The 13,215-nt window shown below is 47.0% G+C and overlaps 1 protein-coding gene across 1 annotated transcript in view; it reads left to right on the forward strand.

The window, feature by feature from the left end:
* Nucleotides 1–13,215, forward strand: part of LOC144817647 (uncharacterized) — a 297,722-nt gene that overhangs the window by 189,639 nt on the left and 94,868 nt on the right. The window contains exons 5-6 of the mRNA XM_078674368.1: nucleotides 3,050–3,352; nucleotides 5,187–5,279. Of these exons, the coding sequence (XP_078530494.1) occupies nucleotides 3,050–3,352; nucleotides 5,187–5,279 (396 nt within the window). The remainder of the gene's footprint in view (nucleotides 1–3,049; nucleotides 3,353–5,186; nucleotides 5,280–13,215) is intronic.

Here is a 13,215-nt window from a genome sequence, read left to right on the forward strand (position 1 = left end):
TCGATAACCCTCGAGCGGGGACTGGGAAGGTTCAAAGGGGGGACGGATTCACAAATACTCGTAATAACAGGGACGGTCTTGTGACTGTGACGCTTTTCGGCAATAGCGCCCTCGACTTCCACAACCCTTAACCGGAATCCAAAGCTCACCTTCCTTGAAGCCTCGGCAATGCGGTCTTGCGGCTTGAACTCAGAATATCCGACGCCGTCTGCTGACTTCCTGGTCTGTTTTATGGTGGCGCACTCCGCGCGCATGCTCCTTGCTATGCCCTCTGGGAAATGTAGTTCTGGGCGGGGGTTGTTCTGGGTCTTGTAGTTCCTTGGGGTTTATACCGTAATCTGCTGCGGGGCACTGATTTGTGTCCTAACATCCCCTCATACACCAGTTATGACACACCCTGGTCTTCTTCCCTCTTACACAAGTTATGACACACCCAGATCTTCTTTACTCATACACCAGTTATGACACCCCCTGGTCTTCTTCCTTCATACACCAGTTATGACTCACCCAGGTCTTCTTCCTCATACACCAGTTATGACACACCCTGGTCTTCCCTCATACACTGTTTATGACACACCCAGGTCTTTTCCCCTCATACACCAGTCATGATACACCCAGGTCTTCTCCCCTCATACACAAGTTATGACACACCCTGGTCTTCTACCCTCATACACCAGTTATGACACACACTGGTCTTCTTCCCTCATACACCAGTTATGACACACCCAGGTCTTATCCCCTCATACACCAGTTATGACACACCCTGGTCTTCTTCCCTCATACACCAATTATGACTCACCCAGGTCTTCTTCCTCATACACCGGTTATGACACACCCAGGTCTTCTCCCCTCATACATCAGTTATGATACACCCAGGTCTTCTACCCTCATACACCAGTTATAACAAACCCAGGTCTTCTTCCTCATACACCAGTTATGACACACCCAGGTCTTCTCCCCTCATACACCACTTATGACTCAACCAGGTCTTCCCTCATACACCAGTTATGACAGACCCAGGTCTTCTTCCCTCATACACCGGTTATGACACACCCTGGTCTTCTTCCCTCATACACCAGTTATGACACACCCTGGTCTTCTTCCCTCATACACAGTTATAACACACCCAAGTCTTCCCCCTCATACACCCGTTGACACACCAAAGTCTTCCTCCTCATGCACCACTTATGAAACACCTTGGTCTTCTACCCTCATACACCAGTAATGCCACACCCAGGTCTTCTCCCCTCATACATCAGTTATGACACATTCAGATCTTCTTTCCTCATAAACCAATTATGACACACCCTGGTCTTCTCCCCTCATACACCAGTTAGGACACACCCAGATCTTCTGTCCTCAGACACCAGTTATGACACACCCAGGTCTTCTCCCCTCATACATCACTTATGACACACCCAGGTCTTCTACCCTCATACACCAGTTATAACACACCCAGGTCATCCCCCTCATACACCCGTTATGATACTGAGATCTTCCTCCTCATACACCACTTATGACACACCTTGGTCTTCTACCCTCAAACACCAGTAATAACACACCCAGGTCTTCTTCCCTCATACACCAGTTATGACACACTCAGACCTTCTTCATCATACACCGGTTATGACAGTCCCAGGTCTTCTCCCCTCATACACCAGTTATGATACACCCAGGTCTTATCCTCATACACCAGTTATGACGCACCCAGGTCTTCTCCCCTCATACACCACTTATGACTCAACCAGGTCTTCCCTCATACACCAGTTATGATGCACCCAGGTCTTCTTCCTCATACACCAGTTATGACACACCCAGGTCTTCTCCCCTCATACACCACTTATGACACACCTTGGTCTTCTACCCTCATGCACCAGTTATAACAAACCCAGGTCATCCCCCTCATACACCCGTTATGATACTGAGGTCTTCCTCCTCATACACCACTTATGACACACCTTGGTCTTCTACCCTCAAACACCAGTTAGGACACACCCAGATCTTCTGTCCTCAGACACCAGTTATGACACACTCAGACCTTCTTTCCTCATACACCAGTTATGACACACCCAGGTCTTCCCCTTCATACACCCGTTATGACACACCCAGGTCTTCCTCCTCATACACCAGTTTTAACACAACCAGGTCTTCCCCCTCATACACCCGTTATGACAGACCCAGGTCTTCTCCCCTCATACACCACTTATGACTCAACCAGGTCTTCCCTCATATACCAGTTATGACAGACCCAGGTCTTCTCCCCTCATACATCAGTTATGACACACTCAGACCTTCTTTCCTCATACACCCGTTATGACACACCAAGGTCTTCCTCCTCATACACCAGTTTTAACACACCCAGGTCTTCCCCCTCATACACCCGTTATGACACACCGAGGTCTTTCTCCTCATACACCACTTATGACACACCTTGGTCTTCTACCCTCATACACCAGTAATAACACACCCAGGTCTTCTCCCCTCATACATCAGTTATGACACACTCAGATCTTCTTTCCTCATACACCAGTTATGACACACCCGGTTTTCTCCCCTCATACACCAGTTATGACACACCCAGGTGTTCTCCCCTCATATATCAATTATGACTCACCCAGGTCTTCTCCCCTCATACACCAGATATGACACACCCAGGTCTTCTTTCCTCATACACCAGCTATGACACACCCAGGGGTGTTCCCCTCATACACCAGTCATGGGACCTCCTCCTCTTCCCTTCACACCCAAAGGCCAGCTGTGACACATGGGGATGTTTCCTCAGACTCAAGAGCAGCTTTGGGACTCGTTGGGTTCTTTTAGACTCACATGATGACAGGATCTCCCAGTGTGAGGACCTTTTCCTGTTCTTGAGAGTTCTTCTTCCTTCTCCTTCCATACCCCCACCTGCTCACTCGCCTGAGCTGCCTACCATCTAAACATTAAACCTGTGTTCCTTTTTTATGCGGTTAGAAGCGTGTGCTCTCAGCGCATGGATTTCAAATACACCCTGCTCTTCTGCAGTTTAATTAAAGTTTTTTTGCTTCAACAGGGAAAAAACTTGGAGCAGAGGCCAAAAAAGCGATCTGGCAAGGAATTGCCAACCGCATCCATGCCCTGGGGCTGCCCAGAACACGAGCTGCTTCAGCAAAGAGGTGTCGAGAAGTTAAGAGTGGAAGGAATAAAAAACAGAGTGGAAGGAATAAAAAACAGCAATTAACCTTAAAAACCTTCAAGCAATGTGGACCAGGCTCCAGCCCAAAGAGCCAGCAAACTCCAGCCGAGCCGGAGATGGACAAGGCCCCCCACCAGGATGTGGGACGATCTGCACGAGGAGCCACAAGTCAGAGCCTGTGTAAGACTTTCACATCCATGATGCGTTTATCACCAAAGAAATGCTACTGTGTGTATGTACCTTAGAGGTGTTTAACATCAGAGCTCTGTCATCAGATACATGTCCATATCAGTATAAATCTGAGAGGTGATTCATAACAGAGCCCTGCTTTGATACACCTCGTTATGTGCATTGATCTGAGAGGTGTTTCACTTCAGAGCCTCTCACCATACACCTCATTATATGTACAGATCTGAGAGGTGTTTCACTTCAGGGCCCTGTTACCATACACTTCATTAAGGGGCCGATTACGATGTTGGTCGGAAATGCTCCAAAAGGCATTCAGTTTGTCCGAATCTGATTCGGAACTCGCTTTTCCGACTAATTAGGAAACTCATCCAACAGATGACAATAGTCAGAAACCGTTCGGTCATTCCGACTCGGTTCCGATCAACATTCGGAGAAACCGAGTCGCTCGGAGCCGAATCGTACAGGTCTACAGGCCACGTTTCTGACCGATGCATTACAATGTCAGATTCGAACAGCCTTTCTGACTCAGTTTGTCCGACACAGATCAGCTGTTGGAATCAGAGTTTTTGGGCCCGTGACAGGCCCCCCTTCACCCGGAGACCTCCGGTTGGTGCCCATGGGGATTCCCATGGGTCCCTTCGTTCCAACCATGCATGGTATGGCAGGCACCAAGGGGTGTCTGCCACAGGGTGCAAGGTTTTCCGCAACCACCCCTTTTTTCAATGGGAGCCTGTGTTGTCGGTCACAACACAGGCTCCCATTGAAGTCAATGGGAGTCTGATCGTACGGTGTTCGGAAACATAAGTGGTCGGTCGGACTCCCAGAATCCAATTCGGTTGGAAATTATTCTGAGTCGGTCGGAATGCTTTCCGACTGACATTGTAAAGAGGCTGTATGTGGTTAGATCTGAGAGGTGTTTCATTTCAAAGCCCTGTCACCATACACTGCGTTATGTGTATAGATCTGAGAGGCGTTTCACTTCAGACCCCTGTCACCATACGCTTTATTACGGGTATAAAATTGAGCTGTGTTTCACTTCAGAGCACTGTTACCATACATCTCGCTGTCTGTATAGATCTGACAATGTTTCACTTCAGAGCCCTGTCACCACACACCTCATTATGTGTATCAATATGAGAGGGGTTTCATTATAAACATGTTGATGTGTACTGATCGAGGTATGACCTCCTAAATGTCTTTATATATGCATAGTCCTTGAAACCAGCCACTGCAAAGCATATCTTTTACATTTTGGAAGCCACCTTGCTATCGACAAGCCCGGACGTCTCATACCCTTTCCTTTGGAGCTTGTTATCATGTCAACAGACCTTCTTTGTACTGAAATACTCCGTGCACATATGTATGCATAGGACCGCCAGGCACTACCTATGACTGGAGCTAGAGAAGTTTACAGATTCTGCAATGTACACAGAAATCAGGTCTCCAGCTGTGTGCTGAGGTCACTGTATCTGCAATAACTTGTATATAGGCATGTCAGGTATTGTGTATGAGAAGAGAGGCATAGGCCCAATGTGCCTTACTATGCAGCTGTCTGGTAGCACCATAGCTTTGATTCACTTTTGGGTAGGGCTGGCTGTGTGCGCTTCCTTCAGGAGCAGCGCATGTCCAGGCGGATTGGTGCCATTGGCATGCGTAAAGGACATTTCTTGCATGGCTTATCTGAGGAGAGTTTTCTAGCGTACCTTATCTGAGGGATGCCCTACACTCTTTGCTGCCTGTTGAAGAGGGTTCCTCCGGAGCATGCGCAGATATCGCAGGTTCAAAGCCACTTTATATCAACATCTCTTCTCTCTTTCCAATGCAGCAGCCTTGGCGCAGCCACAGAAGGGGAGCGACCAGCCTGATCCGATTCACTCTGCATTGAAAGGCACCTGGACTGTGCGCTTAATCCGACTGGGTAAGACATCAAGAAAATGAAGCCACCACTTTGGCAGTAAAATGTAGTATTTGAGGCTTTGTTCGCTGGAGGGCAGTGATTAATTTGAAGGTAAGAGCCTTGTGCTGAAAAAGGCAGCGTTAGGCCATTTGAGGGTGGCCAGTCAGAAGCCAGTAAAGCTAGGTTATTGGCAAACACAAGGAGATGACGGACGGAGTGCTGAAACTTTTCAGACATTCACCCCCAGTCACAGATCTGGGTTGAATCCATCATCATTCTTTAGCTCACTGCACCACCCCAGTTCAGACACAGCTATATGCAAATCAGTCTTGAACCTGTGCCTCATGGGAACAGTCCAGTTGGCAGGGTATGCCCAGATGTGGGTCCCTTGCTCACTTTGCCATTGGATTGAAGCGAGCCTGGCTGATGAAGGGTGTTACCAAGAAACAGGTCCCAGGATGCTTGTTTCCTGTTCAGGGAAGACCTGGCTTGGCAGTTCAGGCTGGACTGTTCCCATGAGGCACTGGGTCAAGACTGATTTGCATAAAGCTGGGTCTGAACTGAGGTGGCGAAGTGAGCTAAAGAATGATGATGGATTCAACACAGATCTGTGACTAGGGGTGAGTGTCTAAAAAGTTTCAGCGCTCCGTATATCGTCTCCCTGTGTTTGCTTAGCTAGGTTATTGGCGACATTGGTCTCGGAGGCGTTCAAACATCGCCTCTTTTGAGAGTCTACGTCAGATGCACGATAACACAACAGCTGCCTGAGGTAGTGATTGCCGTGATGTGAACCAGTGGGCTTTTTGTGTACATATTGTTGCAGATGTTAATAGCATCTTCTTGATCACCTTGACACAAAGGTTCGTGAGTTGATGTGTTAATTATTTGTGACCAGACTTCGAATTAGTTCAAGGAATAGAGCATCTCTTAAGAACATTGATAGATTACTTGACACACTTTTGCTCAATTGAATAATGTAGAAAAGATGCATCTCTTGCAGATTTGTTTTGAGTCAGAAGTTATGCCTTAAGATGTATTTAATGTGATGAGGTGAGTCCGTTCAGGGGATGATTCATGTAATCCGATGAGGAGAGTCAGTTCAGGCGACTATTCATGCAGTACGATGAGGTGAGTCTGTTCAGGGCGTGATTCATGTAATAAGATGAGGTGAGTCTGTTCAAGCGATGATTCATGTAATACGATGAGGTGATCCTGTTCAGGTGATGATTCATGTAATACGATGAGGTGAGTCCGTTCATGTGATGATTCATGTAATACGATGAGGTGAGTCCGTTCAGAGGATGATTCATGTAATACGATGAGGTGAGTCTGTTCAGGTGATGATTCATGTAATACGATGAGGTGAGTCCGTTCATGTGATGATTCATGTAATACGATGAGGTGAGTCAGTTCAGGCGATGATTCATGTAATACAATGAGGTGAGTCCGTTCAGAGGATGATTCATGTAATACGATGAGGTGAGTCTGTTCAGGTGATGATTCATGTAATACGATGAGGTGAGTCCGTTCTTGTGATGATTCATGTAATACGATGAGGTGATTCCGTTCAAGCGATGATTCATGTAATACGATGAGGTGATCCTGTTCAGGTGATGATTCATGTAATACGATGAGGTGAGTCCGTTCTTGTGATGATTCATGTAATACAATGAGGTGATTCCGTTCAAGCGATGATTCATGTAATACAATGAGGTGAGTCCATTCAGGTGATTATTAATGTGATACGATGAGGTGAGTCCGTTCAGGTGATGATTAATAAAATACGATGAGGTGAGTCCATTCAGGTAATGAATCATGTAATACAATGATATAGTTCTGCTCCGATGACAACTTCCAGCAGATGAGAGGAAGCTCTTAAAAGTGACTTACTGGGGGTGAGTAGACACAGAAAACTAAAAGAGCCAGGGAATATATGTAAAGTAGGAAAACACATACTTACATACTTTCACAAACTAAGTCAGGGTCTCCACTTGATCCATGCCCCCCAGACATCTTACATCTAGCTAGGGATCAGCAAAGCACCGCACTGACCCCATTACTAAATCTAGTCAGTGGAAAGGGGTGTTTTCCTGCAGGATGGAAAATGGCCTGTATTAGGCCTATTCTTAAAAAAAACATCACTTGAACCTTTGGAGGCCAAAAACTACTGCCCCATCTCTTGTTTACCTCTGCCCTCTAAGGTCTTGGAGAAAGCTATCAATCTGGAATTGACTGCCTACCTTGAGGATAATACCATCCTTGATTCCACCCAGCATGGTTTCAGAGCTCGACACTCGACCGCGTCAGCTCTGATCATGGCTACAGAGGAGATTCGAAGGATGCTCGATGAGGGTGGTAGGACGGCCTTAATACTGCTAGACCTCACGGCAGCTTTTGACACTGTAAACCATACAGTGTTAATAAACAGGCTGCAGTCCGTGGGAGTCAGTGGTAAGGCCCTGACCCTTCTCACCTCTTTTCTTGACTCCAGGGAACAAATAATATTTTGAGACGGCCTCAGATCGGAACGGTTCACCCTCCCGGGTGCAGTCCCCCAAGGTTCGGCACTTTCCCCCACCTTGTTTAATATTTACTTAACCCTTTGGCAAGACTAATTAAAAGGTATGGTCTCGCGCTCGTATCTTATGCTGACGACACGCAATTGGTGGTGTTGGTCCCTCAAAACGATAGTATGTCAGCAGAACGGTTTCGTGATTGCATCTCCTCTGTGATTTCATGGATGAATGTCAACTTTTTTTAAACTTAACACCAAAAAGACAGAGATTCTGGAATTTGGCAATAAACCTTCAATCTGGAACCAGTTTTTGTGGCTCCCTGAAGTTGGCACTTGTCCGTCGCGGATGTCTAAGGCAAGAAACCTCTGTTTTTTCATGGACAAAGATCTTACTTGCGCCCCTCAAATAAATCAAGTAGTCTCCGCCTGCTTTTTTACACTCAAGATATTGCGTAACATCCTCCCTTTTATCCCGTTTTCCCTCAGGTAAACAAAGGTGGGCGCGCTTATCCTATCGAGGATCGATTATTGCAATGCGCTTTATTTGGGCACTGGAGTGAAACAGCTTAATAAGCTTCAGTCACTTCAAAATGCTGCAGCTCGAGTGTTGTATGGTCTATCTAAGTACCACTCCCCCTCAGCAAGCATTAAACAACTACACTGGCTTCCGGTGAGACGATGGGTGGAGTTTAAAGCCCTGTGCTTAGTGCATAAAGCCCTCTATGGAGGAGGGGCGGAAGACGTACAATCACTATTCCCCTGATGCATTACTTCGCGCTGCTTAAGGTCTATGGACACTGGGTTGGTTCTCCCTCCCAAGATGAAAAGAGTTAGTTGGGGAGGTAAACGTTTTTTATTCCTGGCGACCAAACTATGGAACTCCCTTCCCGTCTCGCTCCGTCTTCAGCCTTCTCACACTATCTTTAGGAAAGCTATTAAAAGCAGGCGCTTTCCACAACGCTAATCTTTGATATAGCGCTCAGTTCACTCTACCCAGTGCCAAGATGCCTTGGCATAAGCACGCTCTATAAATACCCTCAGTCAGTCAGTCAGTAAAAGAGATCCGAGCCTAGGACTCTGAAGCACAGACTCAGTTAGGCCCTAAGCAGGTGTCTTCGAAGCTGATTATTATCATAAATTGTGGCTGTAATATTGATAGATTCGGTGACTGGTGGGGGGCAGACAAGTGGTTTGGAAGTTACGGTTAGACATAGAATTGGGATTCATTTTGATATCAAAGATAAGGATGGTTATCTTGTCACTGAAGTGGCCAGTCCAGCTTTGCATGTGTCCCAGGCAGCAGACGCTGTTCTGAGAGACGACAGTGATCGGTTGTTCTAGATGATATTTCTGTTGTGCTGGGGGTGAGAGGCAGAACATACTTCATGAGAAGAAAGTGTTATAACAATTGAACCTCTGAAGTGAATGAAAGCTCATGAAACTGGCATTGAAAATACCCCCTGCGTGTAAATCAAAAGCTACAGAAACGAGCTGAGGGTCTGAGACTCTGAAACTATTATGATTTACAAAAAAATAAATCATAGCTGTAGGAAGGTGTCCTCTCCGTACCCCCCCCCGGCGCTCTTCTAAATGTGGGCAACAGTTGTACCCCAAGCGATAGTGACATGAATGCTTAGGGTGTGCCTGTGGCGGGTGGAGACTGGGGCTACCACTGCTGCGTCCAGAGGACGCCTGGCCTCTGCCTGTAGAGAGCAGAAAATGGAAAGGAGGCAAGGGTGGTCATGCTTTTAAGATGATAAAACGATATGAAATGAGCTCGGAGAAACAATGCATTTTGGCAACAAGTATATCACAATGAGAGAACTGCATTCACTATTAGTATTCAACAGCATACACACAATACAAATGTGCATTGTACACAAACTGATCTCTACATTTCTGAATATTACAGGGCAGATGTGCCTGGTTTGCACCTGTAAGCTGAATTCTAGTATTCTAATGTATATTCATGAATCAAAGCATCGTAGGAGCGTCAACAATCCTCATCTCAGCCTGGATGGCCACGGTACGATGGTGTCCGCCCTGTGCTCAAACCGCGTACATTTGTAAACCGAGAAAGGATATACGGGCAATACCTGAAGGGATCTTTGAAAAGCCTCACTAACGAGAAAACCCAAGGTTGCCAAGAACCTCGGTGTTAGGCTTGACAACAAGCTCTCTTTAAGAGCGCATGTTCTCGGCCTGTCCGGCACCTGTTTCGGTATTCTGAAAATGCTCCGCAAGTTTCTCCCTTTACTATCTGCGGAGCACAGACGGATTACAGTGCAGGCGCTAATCGGGTCGAGGCTCGATTATGCCAATGCTCTCTTTCTAGGTTTACCGGACTATCTGGTCCAGCGCCTGCAGGTGGCACAGAACTCTGCAGCCCGTGCGATCTTTGGTTTGCATAGACGAACACGGGCTTCTGGGCTGCTGCAGTCGTTGCATTGGCTGCCGATCCGTAAACGGATTATGTTTAAAGCCCTGACGCTGGTGCACAAAGCTCTGTTTGGCTCAGGTGCGGGATATCTACAGAAGAGACTGGTGTTTTATCGTCCCGCCCGCTCTCTTCGCTCTGAATCCCTCTTTACTGTTGTGGTCCCACGGGTGAGGAAGGCTCGTATGGGGGGGCGTTTTTTTAGCCTCAAGGCCTCCCAGTTGTGGAACTCGCTCCCACTGGTACTTCGCAGCACTCCCAATTTGCTTCAATTTAGAAGGAACCTGAAAACCTGGCTTTTTAATCTTTCTGTTTAGGTGGATTTTCTTTTTCTTGCTTTTGGGATCTGTTCTCTGTGTTATGTTTTACACTGTAGCTGTTGTGGAAAGCGCCGGTACACTCTTTTAGAGTAGCCGTGCGCTATATAAACGCATTTTAACATAACATAACATAACATCTCAATATTATACTCTAATCTGGAAGAGGAATCCGCGAGGATCGGAGCTCAATTATTGACCCTTCTCCCCCCCTCTTGGTTCACCTCAGAAAGGTTCCATCCTTCGCTCGCCCAACAAGTGTCAAAGGACTCAACCTCAGGAGCTGTATGTACAATTCACAATTACATATATATCATCATCATATATATCATGTGATCAAGACTCCCTGGAGGCGAAACGCGTCATGGCGGCAGCGCTGGCTTTACGTGAATAAATATCACCTTGCACCAGCACTTCTGGGTCGACTCTTTGTTGCTGGACACTGTTGGTGAACTTTTCTTTACCAAAGCGACAACTTGCAGAATATATATATATATATATATATATATATATATATATATATAAAAATGTGTATAATGTAACAGTAATATGTGTACATCTCCACTTGGTTCTGTAAAGAATGAAATCCCAAGGGCATCGTTTCGTAAGCCTTAGCGCGCTCTTATGACCCTCTCTCGCATTGTATCCTTGTTCGCGACGTGTTTCGTCTCACTTTGCTCTGAGCTCCACCAATCAACAGATCCGCAGCTCAGGTGTCCATTGCACCCGTCAACGGCGGGTGGATAGCACTGAAGGACACAAGCATTGTTTGAGGTTTGGACATGACGTAGAATGTGATGCTCCTCTCTGCTCTGCTCTTCAAAGGAACTATAGAGCTCTCAGTCTTCTCTCCCCCTGGCATGAATCCTTAGCCAGCGAAGCCTTTGTTCACTCCAAGCCGATACACTCAGCACCACTAGATTGGGTAAAAGCAGTCGAAGCAACAAATGTTGCGCTTCATCAATCAAGTTTCTTGTAAACTACTCCCACGTTAGGGTCTCAAGGCGCTGAAGGGGCAGGGGGTGGACTTGGGGGTTGGGTCTGCGGGTCAGTCGAAGAGCCTGGTCTGGAGGTCCTTCCTGAATTGCAGCAGTGATGGTGATTGCCGTAGGTGCAAGGGCAGGGAGCTCCAGGTGTTCACAGCGAGGCCGGAGAAGGAGCTTCTCATAAAAGAGCTGGTATTTGGGCTGTTTGAGCGATTACTGATCTGGTCTCCAAGACGCAGGGTAAGTTGGAGAGAGTCTTACGCTACTTCGAGTTCACAGTGCTGTTGTATGAACGTTCAAGCGTAGACTCGTACATGTGATGCCTGTGACGGGTCCATAATGAGGAGCAGAGGCAAAGTATGGAACAGGGGTCAGAGAGGCTCCGCCGAGAGGTTTTCCACCACTGTTCTTTCAAAGTCACTCCGTTGTAAGTAATAGTTACCGTAAATGTGAGCGCAGAATTCCACCCGTGCAGTGTCTGCTCTTGCTGCACAACATTGACATGCTATTTACAAGGGAAGGTATAGCACCTCCTCCTTGCATAGTTGTCTGATGACTGTCACACGGTTCACACACATCCACGGCCCTGGTACCGCATGCACCGCTTGTGGCACCTGCTGGATCCTTCCATTCCATTCAGTTGGCTATCTCATTGGCCACCTTTGCTGCAGTAGCCGGCCCTGTACAGTCAAGTGTATTTTGCGCTTTCGGCTTGATATCCTGGTTTGCAGCAGAATTCTCAGGCTCACAGGGATTGGTGACTCTGATCCTTCTTTGAAGAAGGAGAGGCAAGGAAAAGTGTGTGTTGTTGTTTTTCTGGGAATAATTATCTATAATTATTGCTCAATGCTTCTCTTCTAGAGACGCTGCTCAACAGGGTTTGATGCAGTAGGTAAAGCTACTCTTTTGATATTTGTAAATTGGTGGTTTTATATAGCATCGGTCACATTGGTTGATGTCAGAGTTCCATACATTGGGGTAACGCTCAGGTCTGATAGAAACTTCTAGCCACAGATTCTTTACCTTAGAATATTCCCCAGGCTTCAGACTGGATACTGAAATGTTCGTGAGCGGTACCCCTGCACGCCAGCAGGGGGCATCATCCGCACCAAAGCCATTCCAGCACGCTAACATCACTTCTTTTCTTTCAAAGCCCGTCAACACAGCTCCAGAGAAGTGCTACTCCCAGCAATTTTTGACTGACCTTTTTTCAATGTTTTGTCAAGTTTTTGAAGACTCTGTCTCCTTGTGCATCGAGGATGTCTGCTAGGAAGGCTGGTTTCAAATGTCGGTGACTGACCCACATTTAGTACGCCTCTGCGCTTGGAGCGCGACCATGATGCTAAGACCTGTTTATTGCCATGCCATGCACCCCAAGGCTTTGAGGGAGCATTCCCTCAAGCTGCTTGATGTGTGATGCTGCGACGCTCACAATCCCGGTCGAGAGGTAGGTCCAGAGATCAGTCAAAGAGCCACTCCAAGCACTTGTTGTCACGGTCGTCGGGAAAATTAGGTAATTCCCACCGGCACAAGACGTGCAAGAAGTCAGAAAGATCTTCAACTTCACCACATCTGTTAAAGTCATCTGATGAGGTGAGGCAGCGTCAGCAGACGAGGCCTAGCTCTGTGGTGCAGCCTGTTCCTGGATCATCTCTGCACCTCCCAGAGTTTCCTGTAGCTGGAGCAACCCCCGCATGGTTAT

The sequence above is a fragment of the Lissotriton helveticus genome, chromosome 2_1, assembly GCF_964261635.1.
Source record: "Lissotriton helveticus chromosome 2_1, aLisHel1.1, whole genome shotgun sequence".
NCBI lineage: Eukaryota > Metazoa > Chordata > Amphibia > Caudata > Salamandridae > Lissotriton > Lissotriton helveticus.